The 26,569-nt window shown below is 40.5% G+C and overlaps 1 protein-coding gene across 1 annotated transcript in view; it reads right to left on the bottom strand.

The window, feature by feature from the left end:
- Window positions 1–2,903: 2,903 nt before the first annotated feature.
- bach2b (BTB and CNC homology 1, basic leucine zipper transcription factor 2b) overlaps window positions 2,904–26,569 on the bottom strand; it is a 162,170-nt gene continuing 138,504 nt past the window's right edge. The window contains exons 4-5 of the mRNA XM_062044458.1: window positions 18,489–18,695; window positions 2,904–9,682 (exon numbers count right to left, since the gene is read on the bottom strand). Coding sequence (XP_061900442.1) covers window positions 9,215–9,682; window positions 18,489–18,695 — 675 coding nt within the window. The 3' untranslated portion in view covers window positions 2,904–9,214. The remainder of the gene's footprint in view (window positions 9,683–18,488; window positions 18,696–26,569) is intronic.

Consider the following 26,569-nt stretch of genomic DNA (forward strand, 5'->3'; position numbering starts at 1 on the left):
AGTGGTTGTGGGTTCGATCCTCAGTCCCTCAGCATCCTTGAGCAAGCTACTGAATCCTCAGTTGCTCCTGATGCTGCATCATCAGTAGGTAAATGGTGTAAAAGCACTTTGAGTACCTTGAAGTAGCTCTATAAGTAAAGTCTGTTTACTTGTAGTGTCTAGGACAGGGGTGTCAAACTCATTTTAGATGGGGGGCCACATGGAGAAAAATCTACTCCCAAGTGGGCCGGACCGGTAAAATCACAGCACGATAACCTAATAATAAAGACAACTTCAGATTGTTTTCTTTGTTTAAAATTAGAACAAGCACATTCTGAAAATGTACAAATCATAATGTTTTTTTTGTTTTTTTTACACTTACATGTTGCGGTTAATAGTATTCTATCTTTATTTGTCGTTATTTATATTTTCTGAATACATTGTGTGATAATGTTCATCAGTTAACTCATTGGTGTTAATTTTCAACCTATCACGATAAATTACAGGATGTTATTTATGTAATTTGATAATTTTCCTCGACTGATGCACTAACATCATGTGGTTTATTTTGTACATCATCTACAAAGATACAAAGAATTGCTATTGCGACATCCATTGGGCACATTCAGAACAGCTGTTTCTTTCATTCAAACATTTCAGGTTCATTTTTATACTTAGCAAACTCATCCCGCGGGCCGGATAAAACCTGATCCGGCCGTACGTTTAACACCCCTGGTCTAGTAGTTGTAGTGTTTAACAGTAGGGATGTTGTCAGGGCCAGTTTTTTTTTTTGTGATTATTGCGACCGATCACCTCAGACAATTTTCTTTTCCCGTTGGACCTATCAACTAACTTTTTACTTTTTCATATGTAGATAACGTTATCTGAAATATAAACACAACACTTGAACATATTGGATTAAACTGAATCGTAGTTCTCAAATGTAGTCTTTTTGTTTATTGTGCATACTATTCAAAGTGAGTACACGTGTATTTAAAGTAATGTGAAAATGCATCTTTACATTACATGAATGACATCATACATTATTTTTTATAATCTAATTATGAACTTATTTGAGCTGCATTTTTGTTGTTTGTGTCTTTTACGCACACCAAATCTACTTCTGCTCGCCAAATAGTAATACGGTAATCTGTTCTTTATTGATGTTATTAATTGGTTCTAGGCCTGGCTACGGGAAATGCATTTCCACTACGCACAAATGATTAATTATTAATTGAATAGCTTCATTGCTAGAGCATTAAAAACCGTGTTAAATATGGTTTACAGCATTAGGAAAGCGCTGCAGACATGAAATGCTTATGTAATCACCTTTAAAAACCGCACACTTCAAAGCGCGATGTGGCAAGGAACAACTGTTCCATTACTACTAGGCTGCAGTCAGTCCGAGCCCCTAGCGCAGACCTGGGCAAATTGAAGGCCTGGGGGACACATGCGGCCCGTTAAGCTTTTCAATCTGGCCCGCCGGACATTCCCGAATAATTTTTTTAGATCTTTAAGATAGAAACTGTAGCTGCCATTATGATGTGCAGGGATGTTTTCAAATGACCGCAAGCCTTGAACTATACAAAGTATTTCAATGGTTGGAATCTGCGCTTCTGCATGATATACTAGTTACTATGGTAATCTAATTAGTTACTATGGTAATCTAAGTCACAGCAGCTCAGACGAGGCACCAAGCAGTGTGGGTGGGGAGCGTTTCCACAGAGTGTTTCCAGAGCGGCCAGCCTGAAATGTTATTGAAAAGTTGTAAAGCTTAGTGATGTATCAGATATATCAAATTGTAGGTGTTTTTTTTTTTTTACCTTCACGTTCATATTTCGCTGTTGGTTGCGTTTTGCTTGATTGTAAATATGTCGATAGAGAGGGGGTGTGACGTTCATATCATTATTCAGTGTTTTATCGTTCATAGTTGATATTGTAAATCCCACATTCTTTATTTTCATGTACATTCTGTGTGTCTCCTTCAGTAAAATGTTTTTTTAAATTCCATTACGTTTTTTTAAAGCGGTCTGTTATAACGTTTTTAGCATTCAATCAGACATTATTGTGAGGTTTTGTATTAGTGTTCCTGAAAATCAGATATACCGGCCCCCAGACACATTATTTTTCTCAAAATTTGCCCCCCCCCCCCGAGTCAAAATAATTGCCCAGGCCAGCCATAGCGCATTACACAAGTGATATTAAATAATGGGGCCACGAAAAAAAATGTTTTTAGGGCCACAAAAATCTCTGGATGTTGTTGTTGGATTCTTATTCAACATTTCTCTGCAAACAAACACGTCCGGTCCACTTGATAACAAACGCCTCAATTTTTCTCTCATGTGACCACATCATATTCTTTTTGTGTGAGCTTTATTGTGAGCAAACTGTGGTGCTGAATTTCCCCCGGGAATCAATAAAGTACTTTCTATTCTATTTTCAGGTGTTGATTGTCAAACTTCATATTGTACATATGTCTTCTTGAGCTGGGGTCACTGTGTGGGCACAGCAGCCACGCTTCTTATTTGACCTTCTAGTCCGGAGGTGTCAAAGTCGTTTTCACTGAGGGCCACATCTCAGTTATGTTTGGCCCCAGAGGACCACTTCTAACAGTGAATACTATTACTACACACATTTTGAATGCATTTTATTAGTAGATTTGTAAAATAAAAAAATAAAAAAGATGATAAGTTGCAATAATTGTACGGTCAAAATGTAGTGTAAAACAGCACTGCTGTTTTTACGGTAAAAAAAAGGCCGCTCAGTTGCCATAAATTTACTGAAAAATGTAATTTTTTTTTTACTGTAAATAAAAAAACAGCAATTTTACAGTACAATTTTGGCACCTGAGCAGCCAGTTTTTTTAGTTTTTTTTTTTTACCGCAAATCAACAGCTGTAGATTTTTCAGTGTATTACTGTAAATGCCAAAACGGCACCACAGTTTATTATAGTAAAAAAAGTACTGCTGTAAAAACCACAGCAAATTTTAAAATTTTACCATGAAATTTATTGATACTTTTACATTGCACAATTTGATGGATAACTTGCTTTGAAATTATTATTATTAGCATTTATTTATTTAAAAAAATAATTGTTTGAATGTTTGATAATATATTTTTGCATAATAGGACAATATTTAAGTTAACAAAACATGCGATTACATGGAGAACATGTATTTTTTTTCTCCCAAAATAGAAAGAAAGAATACATTTAGTAATAAAAGTTACAGTACTTTATTTCCAGGGTTTCGAGGACCAAATAAAATGAAGTGGGCCTTGAGTTTGACACCTGTGTTCTAGTCCATTCCAGTCTTGTGCAGGTCTACAATCTTGTCCCTGAGGACAGCTCTTTGGTCTTGCCCATGGTAGAGGTTTAAATTAAATGAAGAGTGTTTATGTGACAGGTGCATATCATGAGTACTTTTTAGAAGGGTCAGGACTCATTTAGGTCAGAATGTTTGCTGGTTAAATACTTATTTCCCTGCTAAACGTCTTCTAAGCTACCTACCTGAACAATCCACAAGTGATTGATTCAATGCCCTGAGAGTACAGTGAGCCGGAGGAAGACTTTCCGGATTTTCCAAACATTTTGTCTCTCTCTGTTACAGTAAAACTACCATCAAAAATGATGGACCGTTCATTTTATATAAGGGAGTAAACTCACAAAACAGATACAGTATACTCATGGAGAACAGGGAGGATGCATGTATTAGAAATAGAATGCTCAAACAAATGCACAAAGTTACATTTTTTATTACTCTTAATCATGACAACATACTTATACACCTTCTTAAGTCAACATTTGAAACAAATACAAATTTAGAAAGTGATTCCTGTTTAACGTAACACTGCTGAGAGGTCTGTCAAGGTTTCAGACACACATTATACAATACTTTTTTTTTTTTTTTTTACTACAACTTTAGTCGGTTTTGACATAATTTTAATGCATTGACAGATTTTTTTTTTTTTTTTTGAAGTGCCAATTTCAATGTGTCAGTCTTTCAGACTTTTACAGAAAGTGATCCTAAACAGACATAAAGACCCCAATGAAGTGCTAACTTACTTTTAGTGCTTGGGAAATAAGTGCCTAAATAACATTTTTATTTCTGTATTTTGTCGGTGGATGCTTATTTCATTCATAGAGTATTAGGGTCACATGAAAAGAAAAAAAACCAAAAAACTAATAGGGGAAAAAAGCTGGTAAGAACATGCCAAATTTCAAACCAGAGCCTATAATGTTAATTCTAAATCCATTTAGCACGTGCAATGCTTTAATAGGTTGTCAAATTTTACAATTCAACTCTTCTTACTATATTTTTTAAAGAAAGTCATAGAAAACAAGCTAGCTATCGGACTTTGAGCCTTAAAGTGTAATTGCACTTTTTGGGAATTTTTCCTATAATTCACAGTCCATGGGTGACGAGAACACATTTTTCTTTTTTAATGCATTCAAACTCGTAAATAAACGACTTACAATGGTGCCATTGACAGCCATGACATCATTGCGTCCAGAAAACCCAATAAATTAAGCGCCAACAATACTCTATTTACATACAGTATTAACCAAGTATTAGCGACACTGTTATTATAAGCGCTAAAGTTAGGGACCTACATTTAGCGGCGCATTGATCAGAGAGACACAACTTCCTAATGCTGCTGTATTGACATCATCAGCTCTCTCGCCTTTGAGCTTGTGAACGCTAATTCTAAATTATAAATCATGTTTCTCAGCTGAAGAGTAAAATGATGTGGACATAAACTGAGAAGTTGGTCAACTTTGACAGCCAATTTAAACCCGGTAATGGCAAAAAAGACCCCAAAAAAACGCTTTGTTCCACCCCCTTTAGTATATCAACGTCCTATCAGTCGGCATCCCTGTGACAGCAGACATTGTACAGTAAGTGAAGTTTTATTATATTTGTAGGCTCGCATGAAGTCTGCAGTGAGTAATAATCAGTGATGTTGAAGGAAAAGACAACGTTGTGATGCGTTGCTGCGAAATACGTAAATATTACATGTTATTATGATTGTGCCTGTTACTGTGTATAATATATATATACTTACAGTGTGTGTATAAAATGTTGATGGAAGTGTCTGAATGTTTTTTTAAGCGCTTTAAAAGCAGAATAGAGCGACTACATAGGCTTCATTGTATGCAGACTTCGCATTTATTGACCAGTTAGAAATTAAAACATACGTGTGCTTATCTTACTGTACATAAGGATTGTGAATGATAGGCAAAATTCCCCAAAAAAGTGTAGTTCCCCTTTAAAATGGCTATAAAAAGTCTGACATAAAAATACTAATAAGACACCTCATGTCAATGATATCATCAATACATCTTCTTTGTTCAAATCAAAGTACATTTGTGCTACCGTGCATTAAAAAGTGTCAAGTTCTTTTTAAAAAAGGAATGCATTAGCAGGAACAATGTAATTAGTAGTATTGTCTTGTATGTGGTATACCCACCATCAAATCACTTTAAATGGCTCTGGGTTCCTGTGGGTCAATTACACGACTATTTTTTTCTCTTTTCAAAGTGTCCCAGATACTCTTGTATTTTGTACATTTAGGATTAATGTGAAATAACTCAAGGATCTAAAAACACAGACGGTATATACAAATAGTTTCTTTCAATACTAAGAAGAAATATAAGATCGAAATGATTTCGCATTAAAGACTGAGCCAACGGCAAAGAGTTGACTCTACTCACGTATTATGATTTTATTGACTTATTAATGACATTGCTGGTCTTGGAGTGTTTTGCTTGTTTTAAACATTTGCTTATTAAGTGCTTGTGGTTTACAGTAAATTCTCCTGAACTTGGTTTTAGCCGACGTTTGTTTCGTTACATAGCTGTTTTTCATCTGGAACGGGGGTCAGCAACCCGCGGCTCTTTAGTGCCGTCCTAGTGGCTCCCTGGAGCATTTTTAAAAAAGGATTGAAAATGGAAAAAGATGGGGGAAAATTAAGTTTTTAGTTTTAGTAAGTTTTTTGTTTGAGGACAAACATGACACAAACCTTCCCAATTGTTAGAAAGCCCACTGTTTAATATGTGTGTGTGTATGTTTCACTGATACTTTTGTCCTAGTAATTTTGGCGGTTCTTGAACTCACCATTGTGTGGACAGTTTGTTTACATGTAAAATTTTCCACTCCTTCTTTGTCTCATTTTGTCCACCAAGCCTTTTATACTGTGCGGGAATGCACAAAGGTGCGTTTTGTTGATGTTATTGACTTGTTGGAGTGCTAATCAGGCTATTTAAGCTAGCTGTATGTACATATTGCATCATTATGCCTCATTAGTAGGTATATTTGAGCTCATTTAATTTCCTTTACCTTTATCCTCTTTGTATATAATTTAGTTTTGCATGTCTCATGACACATTATCTGTATGTAATATTGGCCGCATTTCAGTTGTTTGTGTGCCATGTTGTTCCAGACCACAGTAAACGTTACATAGCTTGCCAAAGATTGCAATAACTCCATTAGAAGAAGGCAGCCTGCCGTTTCCTTTAAAGGCCTACTGAAATGATTTTTTTTTATTTAAACGGGAATAGCAGATCCATTCTATGTGTCATACTTGATCATTTCGCGATATTGCCATATTTTTGCTGAAAGGATTTAGTAGAGAAAATCGACGATAAAGTTCGCAACTTTTGCTCGCTGATAAAAAAAAGCCTTGCCTGTACCGGAAGTAGCGTGACGTCACAGGAGCTAGTATTCCTCACAATTCCCCGTTGTTTACAATGGAGCGAGAGATTCGGAGCGACAAAGCGACGATTACCCCATTAATTTGAGCGAGGATGAAAGATTCGTAGATGAGGAACGTTACAGTGAAGCACTAGAGAGGCAGTGATGGACGTATCTTTTTTCGCTCTGACCGTAACTTAGGTACAAGCTGGCTCATTGGATTCCACACTCTCTCCTTTTTCTATTGTGGATCACGGATTTGTATTTTAAACCACCTCGGATACTATATCCTCTTGAAAATGAGAGTCAAGCACGCGAAATGGACATTTAAAGTGACTTTTATCTCCACGACAATACATCGGTGACACACTTAGCTACTGAGCTAACGTGATAGCATCGTTCTCAAATGAAGATAGAAACAAAAGAAATAAACCCCTGACTGTAAGGATAGACAGAAGATCAACAATACTATTAAACCATGTACATGTAACTACACGGTTAAAAATTCTCAGCCTGGTAAGGCTTAACAATGCTGTTGCTAACGACGCTAAGGCTAATTTAGCAACTTAGCAACCAGACCTCACAGAACTATGATAAAAACATTAGCGCTCCACCTACGCCAGCCCTCATTTTCCCATCAACAGCCGTGCTCACCTGCGTTCCAGCGATCGACGGCGCGACGAAGGACTTCATCCGTGGGTTTGGCGGCAAGCATCGGCTAGGCGTAGTAAGTAGTCCTTGTTGTGTTGCTGTAAGTATTGTACTTAGCCGCTAATACACCGATTGATCCCACCTACAACGTTCTTCTTTGCAGCCTCCATTGTTCATTAAACAAATTGCAAAACATTCACCAACACAGATGTCCAGAATACTGTGGAATTTTGTCGAAGAAAACAAGAGGTTTTTGTATCGGGTCGATGGGGTACAACCACTTCCGGGGATTTTGTGACGTCACGCGCATAAATCATATCCAAATGAGTTTTTCAACCGGAAGTGTGGCGGGAATTTTAAAATTGCACTTTATAAGTTAACCCGGCCGTATTGGCATGTGTTTCAATGTTAAGATTTCATCATTGATATATAAACTATCAGACTGCGTGGTCGGTAGTAGTGGGTTTCAGTAGGCCTTTAACTTGGACACACACATCTATACCTTTGGCCATTCTAAGACAGTCATTTCCAGGAGTTATCTCACAAGTAGCCTCTGATATACTAATGTTTTCCAATGTTGTAAAAATGTGTAGAATAAATATTACATTTCAACATTTCTGTTAACGAAGATTTGTTTCAGCCTGCGACACATAGTCATTTTGTTTGTAGGCTAATATAGCTAATATAGACACTTACGTCATATGTTGCCTTCATTATAAGACTTATATACAGCTTTTCATTTTTTGCAGCTCCAGACAGATTTGTTTTTTGTATTTTTGGTCCAATATGGCTCTTTCAATGTTTTGGGTTGCCGACCCCTGGTCTAGAATCACTTCAGAATAGTGATGCTTACAATCGATTATCAAGAATATGAAAATGTGGCCTCATATGTCGAGCACAAGAGGTTCTAAAAACATCTCTACATACACGAAGCTTGAGCGTGTTTGTGCCAATAAATGTGTCTCTGTACTATATGCTTGTGAACAAGCGGTTTCTTTTTCCTGAGAATTAGGAACACTTTCCATTCACTACATGAGATGGTAAAATAAAAATTTTCTCTCAGAAATTCTTACGGTAAAACATTTAAGGCTGCACCTGCCAGTCATCACTCCAAGAAGCTCCACAGTATGTACATTTGGACTTGAAAGTCACCACAATCAAATACAACGGTATTGCTGGTTAGAGGGACACAATATGTAACTGCCACCAATAATCTTTTTTTTTTTTACCTCCATGTGGTGCTCAAATAGGCAAAACGGAATGTTACGTTTTACAGCCTGTACAGTAATTCAAAAACCAGACACATTTTTTGCATAAAAACATTTTTTTTTTTACCAACTATTTTGTCTAACTGCACGACATCTTTGCGTACAAAAGCCTTGTTGTCATTCTTCATCAGTTATGTCGAACATTCAGAGGATTCTGTTTCCTGAGTTTGGAATAGCTGTGGATGAAAAGTGTCACTGACAGCAATAAGCGAGAGAAGAAACACAAGGTAGAGGTAGAGAAGACTGATGAAGTCGGAGCGGGAGAAAGAACGAGATCTAGCAGGTCAGATCCTGCTAAAAAACGAAAGTAATTGCTGTTGGTCCGATGAGGTTCAACTTGTTGTGACTGTAGAAGATGCTGCTGGGGCCAGTAATAGCACCATTGTTAAGGATTTGGTGAGAGGTTCCCCCACATGTGATAGGAGGAGAATACCTTGAGAACAGTATTGCTGCTGTTAAGACAACTCTTGTGTTGACCTTTCAACAAGAAGACATCTTGAAAAACATAAATACTTACAAAGATTGTTTTTTTCAGTGAAAACTGGCAGAGGCTGGCCACCTCAGCAACCCTGAGAAACAGGGTTTGTCGGAAGAGTACAATTAAATAATAGAAAAACAAACAAACTACTTTGTCGAGTCCTTCCGTGGCTGCTCGTCAGTTGTACATTTTTCCGTCATTTCCTGGCAAAAATCCACCGTTACCGTCTGGTTGGGATTTTCCGTGTACGAGACGGGGTCTTGGCTGTTCACATCTTTGTCCGCCCCGTTTCTGACGGCCGGGCCGGATTCACTCTCCAAAGGCCCGGGAGAACCGTAGAAGTTGGAATCAGGAAAGTCCGAATGGGCAGTGAGGTCGATGCTGGAAGTGTTGGTTCTGCTAGAAGGCTTGGGGTCAAAGGCAGCATTGTTGCTGGCAGTGGAATTGGTGGCTCGTAGAACCGGACAGAAGTGGTGCAAAGACTGAACCTGTTCAGGGCTCACCTGGATATCCTTGGACACCTCTTGCGACAGACATGAGAAATTCTCCCATAGCTCTCCCATACAAGCCTTCAGCTGGTTCCTCTCTGTGAGAAGCTTTTCCTTTTCACACACCTGCATACACAAGAACACACGCAGTCATTTAGCTCTAAACATCAACTTGTGCATGGTACTGCAGAGTGTCCGCCCTGAGACTGGAAGGTCGTGAGTCACACCAAAGACTATAAAAATGAGACCCATTGCCTCCTTGCTTGGCACTCAGCACCAAGTGTTGGAATTGGGGGTTAAATCTCCAAAATGATTCTCGAGCGCGGCCACCACTGCTGCTCACTGCTCCCCTCACCTCCCAGGGGGTGAACATGGGGATGGTTCAAATGCAGAGGACAGTTTCACCACACCTAGTGTGTGTGTGACTATCGTTGGGACTTTAACTTGAACTTAAAATCACCTCATGGGATTTTCTTTGAAGTGTACAAACTCCATAAACACGTTTTCCCCGGACAAATGATGACAGAAATTCAGTCACATTCCTGCGACAATTTCTGCGACTTTCCGCGTTTAATAGTAGATTCCGTATTTTATTTAATTATTTTTTGCAAATTTCATGATTCCTTTAACACGGCAAGTCACTGCGAACATTTATTTTGCTGCTGTCAATTGCATGTTCGGTCATTTGGTTACTTCTATAATTGCGTTTACTCCAGGTGCAACGGTACATGTAAACCCACGGTATGGTTGGTATCTCGGTTTTAGGGCCACGGTTTTGTTTCTTTTTTGGTACGTTGTTGGGGGTAAAGGGAACAATTTTTTGCCTCCTATTTTGCTTGTCATTAAAGGCCTACTGAAATGAAATTGTTTTATTTAAACAGGGATAGCAGATCCATTCTATGTGTCATACTTGATCATTTCGCGATATTGCCCTATTTTTGCTGAAAGGATTTAGTAGAGAACATCGAAGATAAAGTTTTGGTCGCTGATAAAAAAGCCTTGCCTGTACCGGAAGTAGCGTGACGTCACAGGTTGAAGAGCTCCTCACATCTGCACATTGTTTACACCAGCAGCGAGAGCCATTCGGACCGAGAAAGTGACGATTACCCCATTAATTTGAGCGAGGATGAAAGATTTGTGGATGAGGTACGTGAGAGTGAAGGACTAGAGTGCAGTGCAGGACGTATCTTTTTTTGCTCTGACCGTAACTTAGGTACAAGGGCTCATTGAATTCCACACTTTCTCCCTTTTCTATTGCGGATAACGGATTTGTATTTCAAACCACCTCGAATACTATATCCTCTTGAAAATGAGAGTCGAGAACGCGAAATGGACATTCACAGTGACTTTTATCTCCACGACAATATATCGGCGAAGCACTTTAGCTACAGAGCTAACGTGATAGCATCGTGCTTAACTGCAGATAGAAACAAAAGAAATAAACCCCTGACTGGAAGGATAGACAGAAATTCAACAATACTATTAAACCCTGGACCTGTAACTACACGGTTAATGCTTTCCAGCCTGGCGAAGCTTAACAATGCTGTTGCTAACGACGCCATTGAAGCTAACTTAGCTACGGGACCTCACAGAGGAATGCTAAAAACATTAGCTATCCACCTACGCCAGCCAGCCCTCATCTGCTCATCAACACCCGTGCTCACATGCGTCGTTCCAGCGATCGACGGAGCGACGAAGGACTTAACCCGATCATCGATGCGGTCGGCGGCTAGCGTCGGATAGCGCGTCTGCTATCCAACTCATAAAGTCCTCCTGGTTGTGTTGCTGCAGCCAGCCGCTAATACACCGATCCCACCTACAGCTTTCTTCTTTGCAGTCTTCATTGTTCATTAAACAAATTGCAAAAGATTCACCAACACAGATGTCCAGAATACTGTGGAATTTTGCAATAAAAACAGAGCTTTTTGTATTGGATACAATGGTGTCCGAATACTTCCGTTTCAACCATTGACGTCACGCGCATACGTCATCATACATAGACGTTTTCAACCGGAAGTTCAGCTGGAAATTTATAATTGCACTTTATAAGTTAACCCGGCCGTATTGGCATGTGTTGCAATGTTAAGATTTCATCATTGACATATAAACTATCAGACTGCGTGGTCGGTAGTAGTGGGTTTCAGTAGGCCTTTAATGACCTTTTCAGAAAAAAAAAGGTTTTCATCCACAAACTCTAAAATGATTTATAAGGAGTAAATGTTACAGTACCCGAGAAGTTGAATCGGCGCAAACACGTAAACAAAAAGTGGGATTCAAAAATATTTAGATATAAAAATCTTGTCACGGCTGGTTACACCTGTCCGTGCCGTTTATGTTGGGTTTTGTTGTGGTTCTTCTGTGTTTAGTGCTTGTTCCTGTCCTACGCTTTTATTTCGGTGGCACTTCCTGTTGTGTTGGTGTTTTTTCATAACTACTTCCAAGCACTTTTTCCCTCACCTGTTTTCTGTTGGTGATTAAGACTATTTAAGTTGAGTGTGAGCCACTATTCTTTGTCGGGGCTTTGTTTGGAGATGATAATCATTCATGTGGATGCTCTTTCCTCCTATCGTAAGTTTTTGCTATATTCCAGCATTCCGTTTTGTTGCTTCGCACCTCTCAGTTTTAGTTTTGTTTTCGTCTGACCTCAGAACTTTCCTCCAGAAGATCTTATCTTTGTCCATGTGATTTGGTCACATTTTCAATAGACCCATAATAAATTCATAAAATAACCAAACTTCATGAATGTTTTTTGTGACAAACAAGTATGAGCTCCAATTACTATGTCACAAAAAAATAAGGGTTGTAGAAATTATTGGAAACTCAAGACAGCCATTACACTAGTGTATGTAAACTTTTGACCATGACTGTATGTAACTTTCTTAAATGAATACATCTAAACACTATTATTATTTATTATATGCATGAACAAAGAGAAGTTATTATAGTATTTAGCTTCTAAACAGTGATGGGCAAGCTACTTGGAAAATGTAGTAAGCTAAGCTACAAGTTACTCTCGATTAAATGTAGCTAAGCTACTGGGGACACTATCCCCAGAGAACTGTAGCAAGCTCCAAGCCCCAATAAGGGTCCATTACTATTAACTATCTGTCATTTAATTGGGGACACCCTACAACTAACTACTTATAGGGGTCCCCACACATCACAGTTTGCCTTTTCTTTGGCTCACCCCTATAATATTATTCATTTTCTCTACCTACAGTAAAAAAAAAAAGCATCAATCTATATCTTGACAAAAAAACAATGACTTGTGTGTTGTTTGGGAATAGCTGGTAATGGTTATGTGCAGTAAAACTTTTCATGAACTCAACTCACCTTAATGTGTGTTCATAAATTTGTGTTGGACGTCTTAGATGAGCAGTTATGATCTTGGTTTGCATAGTAAACAACTAAAAACTAAGGTGTTGGGCATTGTTTTCTCTAAACGCATACATTGGTTTAAATATGGCCAAGGACAGGCATTATTGTGGGTTTCCTGGACGTGGTCTTCATCACTAAAGGAGAAATCTAATCTGTGGGAGAGATTTCCTCTGCCATTTTCGAGTATGTTTCTTTTTTTTAGGGGCCTGGATTCGTTGTCTTTTTGTAGCTTGTAGCTTTGACGTAAGCTACCTTGTGTCTAAAAGTAGCTAAGCTACTTGTTGTAGTAATTGATTCTAATTATAGATTATCATCACAGTGGTTGAAAACTAATCAGACATGCACGCACAATCAGATTATTCACATGTTTTTTTTGTTTGTTTGTTTTATTTTTTTGTCCATGGTCTGCGCTTATGGTATGGTTGTAATGTCCTGTTAAATTATGTATTCTTTTGTATAATGACCTGTTGAATGTTTACTGTATTAACCTGCCTTAGGACAACGGATGACAATTAGCTATTGTGCTAACTCCGGCATATTTACATTGTTGCTCTATGTTGATGAATATGCATTGTCCTAATTCAAATAAATAAATAAATAAATAAATACATTTCGGTCATGTAAATGCTGCCTCTTTGCTACTGTAGATCAGCATTGCAAATTAGAATATTTTCTCAATTCCCTCAACCTGGCTTAAATAAAGGTTAAATATATTAATACATGTAAACTAGAAAGTCAAGACTGCAGTGTGTTGCTAAATATTTACATACTGCCTTACCCAGAAGGCTTAGTGCTATAGTCAGGTGGATGACAATTGTGCAGTTTTAACAACGAAGAGTTGATATATTGTTACACGTAGAATTTGCATGAATTGGTGCGGTTGCGGCAATTAGGGGGACAGACACAATGTAGGGACAGACTTGTATGTAGGGCTGGGCGATATGGCCTTTTTTTAATATCTCAATATTTTTAGGCCATATTGCAATACACAATATATATCTCGATATTTTGCCTTAGCCTTGAATGAACACTTGATGCATATAATCACAGCAGTATGATGATTCTATGTGTCTACATTAAAACATTTTTGTTCATACTGCATTAATATATGCTCATTTTAAACTTTCATGCAGAGAGGGAAATCACAACTTAAGTCAATTTACCAAAAGTGTATTTATCAACCACTTATTAAGCAGTGGCACAAACATTCATGTCATTTCCAAAACAGAAAGTGCAAGATTGTCAGAGACATTTTAAAACAAGCTATTAGTGCACTTTTGTGCATGGTGTCACTAAGATGACTTATCAAAACAACACTAAATTAAAGTGCACTTTTTGTACAGAACGCCACTACAATAGTTTAAAAACATGATGTCACACAAGATTTTTCAATAAGTGTCAAATAAAAATGAGCTGCATAATAGGAAATCAAATAGTGTTCGTCCTTCGCTATGTGGTAGGTTCCTGTGGACATTATCTCCTTTTGTTGTCAACTCTTTTTTTCATACGGTGTTGATCTGGAAATGTTTGCCTTGGCATTTTGATGGCGTGGCACCGAGCGGAGATGTTGACATGCGGAGTAAGCACTCTTCATTCTCCAGCAGGTGACTTTTCAAATGATGCTACATATTAGCAGTAATGGTACTTTTTGTAGCAACACTTTTCAGAATCAGAATCAGAATCGTTTTATTGCCATTGTTTGAGAACGGGTTCACAAACTAGGAATTTTTCTTGGTGCAAACGTGCGACATAAAACACATATAACACATATTTGGTATAAAAAGAGCTGTGACTGAGCTATCAGATAGACTTAGAAGGGATTCAAGGAATTCAAGGAGCTGCTGTTAGGAGTTATTGTTCATTCGCCTGATGGCCGAGGGGAAAAAACTGTTCAGGTGGCGGGAGGTGTGGGTCTGGATGGAGCGTAGTCTCCTGCCTGAGGGGAGAGGGGAGAATAGTGTGTGTCCAGGGTGAGAAGAGTCAGCTGCGATCCGACCCACACGCCTCCTGGTCCTGGAGGAGAACAAGTCCTGGAGGGATGGGAGCTTGCAGCCAATCACCTTCTCAGCAGCACGTACGATGCGCCGCAGTCTATTCTTATCCTGGACTGTGGCGCCGGGGAACCACACTGTGATGGAGGAGGTCAGGATGGACTCTATGATGGCTGAGTAAAACTGCACCAGCATCTCTGTCTGCACCTTAAGTTTCCTCAGCTGCCGCAGGAAGTACATCCTCTGCTGGGCCCTCTTGATGAGGGAGCTGATGGTCAGCTCCCACTTGAGGTCCTGGGTGATGGTGGTGCCCAAGAAACGGAAGGAGTCCACAATGGGGACGGGGTTGGGAGAGTCAATCAGGGTGAGGGGGGATGGTGGGGCTGTGACTTTCCTGAAGTCCATGATCATCTCCACTGTTTTCTGGGCGTTCAGCTCCAGGTTGTTGAGGCTGCACCAGGACGCCAGCCGGTCCACCTCTCTCCTGTAGGCGGACTCATCGCCATTCGAGATGAGCCCGATGAGGGTGGTGTCATCCGCAAACTTGAGCAGTTTTACGGATTGGTGACTGGAGGTGCAGCAGTTTGTATACAGGGAGAACAGCCAGGGGGAGAGTACACAGCCCTGAGGAGTACCAGTGTTTGTGGTTCGACTGTCCGAGACAATCTTCCCCAGCCGTACGTGCTGTCTTCGGTCCGTCAGGAAGTCATTAATCCAACTGCAGAGGGAGTCGGGCATGCTGAGCTGGTAGAGCTTGTCTCGTAGCAGTCCAGGGAGGATGGTGTTGAAGGCAGAGCTGAAGTCCACAAACAGGATCCTAGCTTAGGTTCCTGGGGAGTCCAGATGCTCCAGGATGAAGTGGAGGGCCAGGTTCACTGCATCATCTACAGACCTGTTGGCTCTGTAGGCGAACTGCAGTGGGTCCAGGAGGGGGGCGGTGATGTCCTTGAGGTGGGGCAGGACCAAGCGCTCAAAGGACTTCATGACCACAGACGTCAGCGCGACCGGCCTGTAGTCATTTAGTCCTGTGATCCGTGCTTTCTTGGGGACAGGGACAATGGTAGAGGTCTTAAAGCAGGACGGCACGCGGCATAGCTCCAAAGAGGTGTTAAAAATGTCAGTGAAGACAGGAGCCAGCTGGTCCGCACAGTGTCTGAGAGTGGAGGGGGAGACACCATCCGGCCCGGGGGCCTGCCGCATATTCAGCTTCAAGAACTGCCGGCGTACATCCTCTTCTTTGATGGAGAGGGTCTTTACAGTCTTATGATGTTTTTGGAGTCCTGTGATGTCATTGGAGTCCTTTGAGTCCTTTAACTCCTTTAATGATGTGCTGGCATTGGTGGGGAGGGTGATGGTGGGGGGAGCATGGCTTTGATGAGCTGAAGGCCGTTCATGACGACAGTAATGTGTGTTGAGGCCCTGAGCGAGAGTCCGGTCATTCAGGGCCTGGGGGGTTTTGGGCTTATAGTTCGTAAGGGCCCTTAGACCTCTCCAAACTGCCGCAGAATCATTGGAGCGGAACTGTTCCTGTAGACGGTTAGAGTACACAGATTTAGCTTTCTCCACTTCCCTGGTGAAGTGGTACTTCGCTTCTCTGTATGTACTTCGGTCCCCGCTTCTCCACGCAACCTCCTTCTTCTTGCGCAGCTGTCGGAGCTTGGGTGTGAACCAGGCTTGTCGTTGTTATAACAAACCCTGGTGCGCGTTGGAATGATGCGCGCCTCATTGAACTGTATGTATGAGGTCACAGTGTCCGTATACTCGTCCAGATTGTTCGTGGCCGCTCCAATTGCCTCCCAGTCTGTCGTTTCCCAGCAAGCACGCAACTCGTCCACAGACTCGGCGGTGAAACACTTAATGTTCCTCATAACAGGTTTAGCCAGTTTCAGTCTCTGTCTGTATGAAGGGATTAAGTGCACCATCACGTGATCTGATAGTCCAAGAGCAGCGCGCGGGACTGCATGAAAAGCCTTGCTCAATGTAGTGTAGCAGTGATCCAGCGTGTTCTCCTCTCTGGTCGGGCATTTAATAAACTGTCTATACTTTGGTAATTCCTGGCTCAAATTTCCCTTGTTAAAGTCACCAAGCACGATAACAAGAGAGTCAGGAAAAGACCGTTCCACATGTAAGATCTGTCCTGCGAGCGCGCGCTGAGCGTCACGCACGTCCGCGCCGGGCGGGATGTAAACAGCCACGAGAATGAATGAAACAATCTCACGCGGTGAGTAAAAGGGCTTACAGTGGATGAAAAAATATTCCAGAGAGGAAGAACAGTGTCTAAAAATGACAGTCACGTCTGTGCACCAGCTATTGTTGATAAAGAAGCATAGTCCCCCGCCTCTTTTTTTGCCAGAGAGCGCCGCGTCTCGGTCCGCGCGGAGGAGATGAAAGCCCTCCAGTTGAAGCGCGCTGTCCGGGACACTTGCGCTCAGCCAAGTTTCCGTGAAACACAACACACATGATGAGGAGAAGTCCTTGTTCCTTCTCATCAGCAACGCTAGCTCGTCCATCTTGTTGGCAAGTGAGCGGACGTTGGAGAGGAAGATGCCTGGTAAAGGCGTGCGTAATCCCCGTCCGCGAAGACGGACAAGTGCGCCCGCTCTCTTTCCTCGTCGATGCGGTTTCCCTCTTTTGATCGCAGAATGGACCAAATCCGCAGCTGACGCTAAGATGACCGGTAACAAGTCCATAGGGATGGTGGTTTGTCTGTTCGACAAATTACGGTTTGTCTGTTCGACAAACCGTAATTTGTCAAGTGTGGTTTGCCCCACACTTGACAAATTACGGTTGTCTGTTCCACATATTCCCACTTGAAGCCAAACCACCGCCAGACGATGGACCCCCTGCTGTTTTTCTTGGGAATTAATTCTTCCTTCATTTGTTACCAGATTCGCACCGTCTTTCTCTCGTATTACCACTCGCACCACAGCTAACGTTACCCATGCTGCTACCTCTCTACTCCACGAGGGCGTATACGTATGTGACGTATGACATGACAGTATGTGACGTGTGTAAGAAGGTGCGCTTGCTGTCTGTGAGAAGGAGACACAAGAAGGAGTGGGAAGAGCCTGTCGAGTAATGCCAACAGCTAAAAGCAACTGCGTGAGAACGTATACTCTAATATCACGATATAGTCATTTTCTATATCGCACAGCCCTACTTGTGTGTATATCTAGCTTGTGCTTAGTTGTTGTATAGCCTACCATGTTTACCTTTTGTAAATAACTTGACTAAAACACAACAAAAGACCAACCTTGTGTGCTTTGGAGGACATTTAGGTGTTGACTGGCTCTCCCTTTGCACACGTGCTGCAGGACTGCTTGAATTGAAGTGCTTATATCACAGATTTTAGATTCAAGACGATATAATCCGATACTTATTTTTGCTGATATATGCGATATCAACATCAGTGGCGACACCCCTCGGTAACAATGCTGAACCATGACAAAGCTGCATTCAACTTTGCAGCTTTAAGACTGAGCGGAGCCACGATTCGCTGGAAATGAGTGTCATCATGTGTCAGGAAGAGAAGAAATGATACCGGTGGGAAGAATTGGACTCACCAGTTTTCTAATCTCACACTCAAGGTTCAAGATACAGTCGAGCTTTCTCTTGCGGCAGCGTTGTGCAGCGATACGGTTCTTGCTTCTTCGCCTCACATCGTGGATGAACTCCAGCTGCTCTGAGGTCAGTTTGTGCATTTTCACCAACATCTGGAAGTCATTCCTTGGCAGATTTGTAATTTGATTAACAGGAAAAGGGAGCTTCACCTGGAGAATCCAAAAAAAGACAGAGACAAATTCAGTGTCAAAAGTGTGGGGAAAAAAACGTTTTAGATTGCTGTTATTTAATTTGAGGAGCCTATCTCAGCTGCATTCAGGCGGAAGGCGGGGTACACCCTGGACAAGTCGCCACCTCATCACAGGGCCTACACAGATAGACAGACAACATTCACATTCACACACTAGGGCCAATTTTTTTAGTGTTGCCAATCAACTTATCCCCAGGTGCATGTCTTTGGAGGCGGGAGGAAGCCGGAGTACCCGGAGGGAACCCACGCAGTCACGGGGAGAACATGCAAACTCCACACAGAAAAATCCCGAGCCTGGGATTGAACTCAGGACTACTCAGGACCTTTGTATTGTGAGGTACATGCATTAACCCCTGTGCCACTGTGCTGCCCATATATACACTACTGTTCAAAAGTTTGGGGTCACCCAAACAATTTTGTGGAATAGCCTTCATTTGTAAGAACAAGAATAGACTGTCGAGTTTCAGATGAAAGTTCTCTTTTTCTGGCCATTTTGAGCGTTTAATTGACCCCACAAATGTGATGCTCCAGAAACTCAATCTGCTCAAAGGAAGGTCAGTTGTGTAGCTTCTGTAACAAGCTAAACTGTTTTCAGATGTGTGAACATGATTGCACAAGGGTTTTCTAATCATCAATTAGCCTTCTGAGCCAATGAGCAAACACATTGTACCATTAGAACACTGGAGTGATAGTTGCTGGAAATGGGCCTCTATACAACTATGTAGATATTGCACCAAAAACCAGACATTTGCAGCTAAAATAGTCATTTACCACATTAGCAATGTATAGAGTGTATTTCTTTAAAGTTAATACTAGTTTAAAGTTATCTTCATTGAAAAGTACAGTGCTTTTCCTTCAAAAATAAGGACATTTCAATGTGACCCCAAACTTTTGAACGGTAGTGTATATCCATATATATATATATATATATATATATATATATATATATATATATATATATATATATATATATATATATATATATATATATATATATATATATATATATATATATATATATATATATATATATATATATATATATATATATATAAATATAATATACACACATATATATCCATATAATATGTATATTATTATACAGTACAGGCCAAAAGTTTGGACACACCTTCTCATTCAATGCATTTTCATGACTATTTACATTGTAGATTGTCACTGAAGGCATCCAAACTATGAATGAACACATGTGGAGTTATGTACTTAACAAAAAAAGGTGAAATAACTGAAAACATATTTTATATTCTAGTTTCTTCAAAATAGCCACCCTTTGCTCTGATTTCTTTTTCGCACACTCTTGGCATTCTCTCGATGAGCGTCAAGAGGTAGTCACCTGAAACGGTTTTCACTTCACAGGTGTGCTTCAAGCTCATCGAGAGAATGCCAAGAGTGTGCAAAACAGGGTTGCTCTGCTCTCCAGAAACATGGCTGAGTTATCACAGTGTGTGTCTTTGAAACAAAGAGTCAGAGCCACAGACCTGCCATGATAATTGTTCAAACTTTGCTGTGCTCCCCAAACTAAACTCCAACAGTGTCTGTCCCCCAAATTACCTCAATTTACTAAATCCACCCACTTTCTATAAGGAAGGAATTGTGGTTATTTTAGAGTTTGTACACGATGGACAGATTCCGGCCAGAAAATCCTTGAATCATCTTTATGACTTGAATGTGTGTGGGTGACTGTACGTGTGTGTGTGTGTTATAAACTCTAAACAAATTGATGAAAAGGAAACATTACAATCCAAATTATACTCAATAATATGAAACTATACATATACATACAAATATAATTTAAATGTATTCACAGTAGGGTTGTCTCGATACCAATATTTTGGTACCGGTACTAAAATGTTTTTCGATACTTTTCTAAATAAAGGGGACCACAAAAAATAGCATTATTAGCTTTATTTTAACAAAAAATCTTAGGGTACATTAAACATATGTTTCTTATTGCAATCGAAGAACAATTTTGTCCTTAAATAAAATAATGAACATACTAGACAACTTGTAGAAGTTGTACAAGCTGTAAAAATGTATTATCAATCTACTTGTTCATTTACTGTTAAAATCTGCTTACTTTCTCTTTCAACATGTTCTATCTACACTTCTGTTAAAATGTAATAATCACTTATTCTTCTGTTGTTTGATACTTTACATTAGTTTTGCGATCCCCAGCTTCTACCAACATAGTCACGTTCGTTTTGTCCTTGAGCAAGACACTTCACCCTTGCTCCTGATGGGTCGTGGTTAGGGCCTTGCATGGCAGCTCCAGCCATCAGTGTGTGAATGTGTGTGTGAATGTGGAAATAGTGTCAAAGTGCTTTGAGTACCTTGAAGGTAGAAAAGCGCCACACAAGTATAACCCATTTACCATTTAGTAAGTAGTTACAGGATCATACAATGGTCATAATTTAAGTTCTCATGAGTCCAGGGACGTATTTCCTGAGTTTATGGATATAATATAAATAAAAAATACAAAAGATTTTGTGATGCTAAAAAATATTGATGTAATTATAGTAGTAGTGACTAGATACGCTATTGTACTTGGTATCATTACAGTGGATGTCAGGTGTAGTCCCACCTATGGCATTTGTTTACATACAACATAGAGAAGCATGTTTAGCTATTCCTCGCCCTGCAGGGATGATACTTGTAAGAAACTTACTTTATTTGTTGCCGTGGGGACAAGGATTAGTGATTTAGAAGAAGCTAAAACACTGCCGATTGCGGATGGACATTAGCCGCTAGCTAGCTAGCCATGTCTTAAAGCACCTCTTCCGAAGGGCGTTTCAGTGTTATAACTTTTATCTCTGTTATACACCTTTATCGTTAGTTTTTAAGCCAAAATGCGTCCTTTCTCCCTTTTTTGTCTACACACTGTGTCTGCTTGTAAGTACTCCGTGATTGTGCGCTGCCGAACATGCTCCTTTGCTCGTAAAACCAGCAATGTTATGACGTGACGACGCGCCGTCATGCCTGTAAAAAAATAATATGGCGAGCCGGTACTTTTAATAATAATAATAATAATGGATTAGATGTTATATCGTGCTTTTCTATTATTAGATACTCAAAGCGCTCACAGAGAAGTGGGAACCCATCATTCATTCACACCTGATGGTGGTAAGCTACATTTGTAGCCACAGCTGCCCTGGGGTAGACTGACGGAAGTGAGGCTAACAGTTTGCGTCTACGGCCCCTCCGACCACCACCACCTATCATTCATTCATCATTCATTCACCAGTGTGAGCGGCACCGGGGGCAAGGGTGAAGTGTCCTGCCCAAGGACACAACGGCAGCGATTTGGATGTCAAGAGGCGGGGAGCGACCTGCAACCCTCAGGTTTCTGGCACGGCCGCTCTACCCACTACTCCAGTGGTCCCCAACCACCGGGCCACGGACCATTGGTACCGGGCTGCACAAGAAATTAAAAAAATAAATAAATAAATATTATTTTTATTTTTATTAAATCAACATAAAAAACACAATGTATACATTATATATCTATATAGATCAATACAGTCTGCAGGGATACAGTCCGTAAGCACACATGATTGTATTTCTTTATGACAAAAAAATTAATAAAAATATATATATATATATATATATATATATATATATATATATATATATATATATATATATATATACACACACCATAACACCCCCCCCCCCCCCCCCCCCCTCCGGTCCATGGGACAAATTTTCAAGCATTGACCGGTCCGCAGCTACAAAAAGGTTGGGGACCACTGCACTACGCCATACCGCTCCTTTTCAGAGTAAAGTACCGTTTTTGATTCATTAGTACTGCAATACTCTACTAATACCGGTACCCTGTACAACCCTAATGCACTGTTATCTGTGTATTAGGGTCTGTGATATATACTGAGGTATAAATTACGATTTTGTGGTCTCTATCGCCATAGTGGCAGAACCACTCCATCACAGAGTCATCACATCTGGAGCTACAGCAGCAGACAGATGTGCTGTCCTATATTGGACACTGCACTGCCACAGTGAAAGGGAGCCAGGTTGATCAGAACCAAGGCACTTTTGCTGACCTGAAACTCTGCCTTCCGCTCGAGGGAGGGAGAGAGAGTAATTCACCAAGGCTAGATCTGACCTCAGCATAGACATCAAGGAGTATAGGAGGAAAGTGGAGGCGCACCTGGGCAACAAAGACTCCTGGCAGGTGTCGCAAGGTATCCAATACCTGACGAGCTACAAAAGTAACCCATCACTGGCCAATAACATGGAAGACTCGCTAGTGGAGGAACTCAATCACATCTTTGCCTGTTTCAAGTTATACAGACCAGCCACCTACCCTCCTATCCTCAACTGCTCATCTTCCAAGAACACCAGGTGAGGCGAGCACTGAGAGCTATAAACCCACATAAAGTGGCTGGGCATATTGAGCAAGGTGCTCTGGAACTGTGCAGACCAGTTGGCAGGAGTACTGACATGGATTCAATTCATCCCTGGCACAAGTCCAAGTCTTAAGGCAGCCACTGTCAGCCCAAGTCTAAAGAGTACAGCCATAAATACTTGACTATAGACCACTGGCACTGACCTCTGTGGTTAGGAAGTGTTTTGAAAGGCTTGTTCTCCAAAATATCAAAGGCTGTCTCACACAGAATTAGGATCCATATCAGTTTGCCCTCAGGCCAAACCGGTCCACAGAGGACGCTATCGCCACTGCTCTCCACTTAGCTGTGGAAATTCTGGAACTCCCGGATACCTATGTCAGGATGCTGTTCCGTCAACTACATTATATTCATTACCATCATCCTGGTGAAGAAACATTCTGACCAACCGACCTCAGATTGTTAAGGTGGGTCAGCAAGCACTCCAGTGGGAGTCATTCATCGCATTGACCTGATCACTGACCCTATGGTAACTTATGCCACCTTTCAGACCAGCAATTACGGTAAAGGCGCATCTACAGTCAAAATAAATTGTGTGATTAATGTGCGTATATGACCTGATCAATGTGATAACTTTTTTGATTAATCACATGAGTTAATTTGTTATTTTTGACAACCCTACTTTTAATTCATGTACACATCTAGTAGATAAGGGCCTTTGTTTACAATAAAACATAATACAATAGGTTTACAGCTACATGTGTATTTAAAAAAATAAACCAACCAAACGTAAAACGCTAAGAACGACTCTAGGCGCCACCATTTTTTAAATTGCTTTGTTTTTATATATTGCTGTTATGAGTTAATTTTCACATTTACTCTTTTACAAAAAAAAAAATCAAACACATTTGTAGTTTTTCAAAAGTATCATAATAGTCATAAAACATTTGTTGTCTCATAAATCCTGTACATTGGATTGGTTTGACTGTGTTTAGTGAAGAAAAAGCCAAGAACATCTATGTGGTCATTGCATCCTTAACATTCGTTCTGTTCGTGCAGCTGCCCTCTTTGGAAAAAATTTGGACACACATGTCCACAGTAATACACATACTTATGTAAAATTGTACAGCGTCTCATTCTTTTTTCCGGCAGCCTGTAAGGACCGAGCTTTGAAATCATAAGCGGCCGGCTTCAGGTCTGCACGTATGTTCTCTCTGCATAGTGTGCACCAATTTATGTACAGACTGCAGAATATAAAGTTAATTCTAGTATAGTACAGATAAAATACATAAAAATACAAGTACTCTGGAGCTATTTTTTGCTTGTGTGAGTCACAATTTGACCACAAGATGGCAAAAGAGAGACAATAAACACATCCCTCTGATTCATAAGCTCATACAAGAAGTGCACTCTCACATAGGGATGATCCAAGAAGACTGCATTTGTGCTTAGCGCCTGGAAAGGTGCCAGTGTAGCAGATGGAGGAGGGGCAACAACTTGTCAACATCATGCAAATCAATAGCAGGTGATTCCTGGAGACATTAGCACCTGCACATAGGCCAAAACTAATTCATTAATGGGATAGATTCTTCTGGACAACATGTTTCTCCTTGTCCTCAGTGTGTGCAGGAACAATGAGCTGGTCTCCCTCCCTCAGGTAATGGCAAACCTTGTGATAAACACATCAGAGGTAGATCCTCCACAGTGGTAACAAGGCAAGCAGAGCCAGAGGAAGACGGCTAGAAGCGAGCACTGCAGCTCCTCTCATCTCTGCCTATTTCAGCCACTGCAGCTCAGGAAGAACAAAATCAAACAAAGAAGGAAGTGGAAAATAAGAAATGCAACTCAAGTATCTCGCTTTACTGTACCTGCACAGGCTGCAGGGGATGCCAGGAATATTGGCACTGAACCACTCACAGCAGAATTTAACTACAACAAAATGTTAATAGGATTCACAATCAATTACACGTCTGCTCTCGGGATGGGTACCTTTCACATTTCAACCGATACGCTACCAAAATACCAGTACATGGAAACCTAAACTAAGCCTAAACCTCAAAAATCTTCGAAAAAATGGTGGCACAGCAACTTAATACTTGGTGTCTAACAATCATTTTGAACTTTTTCAGTCAGGGTTTAGCGCAAATCACTCTAGTGAGGTGGCCCTTGCAAAAGTGACTATTGATTTGTTGCTAACCATGGATGTCAATACATAATCTATTATACAGCAGCAGCTCCCACTGCCTCCCCTCTGTTGCAAGTTTTGTTGATTCTATGTAACATGTTTACGTGTGCTATGGCTATGAGTTTTTTTTTTCCTTGGCCTCAGTCTGGACCCCCTCCCTGGAGTCCAGCCCTTGACTGAATATTTTTTTGACACGTGTGGACTAGCCAATTTAGCTTGGCAGCCATCACGATGAAGAGCAGCACAAAGTGTCGCATGTATGACCTTCACACTTCCTTTTCTTTCTTTGTCCCTCTTCTCACTTTTGACATGCTCCGCTTGTGCAAAGCAATATGCTGCTAAAAGACAGTGAGACAAATGATACAGTGAAATAAAAGGCCCTTTGGGGTACTTGTATTTGTAGCAATTGTACCAGCAAAACATGAAAGGATGCAGGACTCACTTAGGTACTCTTCACCTTGTACCACATTATTAATAACAAAACCAATCAACTGTAAGTCAACATACTGTATGCAGAGCTGATGCAACCTCCACTGGAAACACTTTTTCATAGTCCTAATCCTTCTACCTATTTACACTTTTAAAAAAATATACTGGTGCAAATAGAATAAGGAGCAAATTACTTTGGGCACCACAACAGTGAATGATTAGAGTTCGAGCTTTGTGCAATTCATTGGTGAGTTAAATAATTGGATATGATGTCAGTTAGACACTGCTAATACAGAGAATATTGCTTTTTTTTTTTTTTTTTGAAAAAAGCAAGTCTTGTCAGTGTTTATTGATTTGCATTGCGGAAATGTGGTTAAACTCCCTTCACAACTCTGTACGCTGTAGCAGCCTGCTAAGTGACGTGTCTACGTGGTGAGCAAGCATCCTTTTGGTGCCTTCCATAACCACCTCATTCACATTCAAGTGAGTTTAGAGGTTAGCCCGGCTTCTCCTCGACCCTGCTGTGTTTTGCTCTGTGTGTTAGTTTCACCCTAGTTTCACATTTTAGAACTGCCTCTGTTACCTTTTTTAAACATAATCGATATTTTGATATTTATATATCCATTCAAAATACATGTACCAATCATGATGCATCTAAGAATCGATCTCCCCGTCATCTTTGTTGTAGCAATGTTGCGTGCAAGGACAGGAGTGGGAGAAGTGTCAAAAGATGGCGCTAACTGTTTTAATGACTTCAGACTTTACTTAAATCAATAAGGGAGCAGCATCTCCTCATCCGGAAACAACAACACTGGAAATGTGTCCCGTGAAAAAACGTCC

Source organism: Entelurus aequoreus, linkage group LG04 (assembly GCF_033978785.1).
Source record: "Entelurus aequoreus isolate RoL-2023_Sb linkage group LG04, RoL_Eaeq_v1.1, whole genome shotgun sequence".
NCBI classification, from domain to species: Eukaryota; Metazoa; Chordata; class Actinopteri; order Syngnathiformes; family Syngnathidae; genus Entelurus; species Entelurus aequoreus.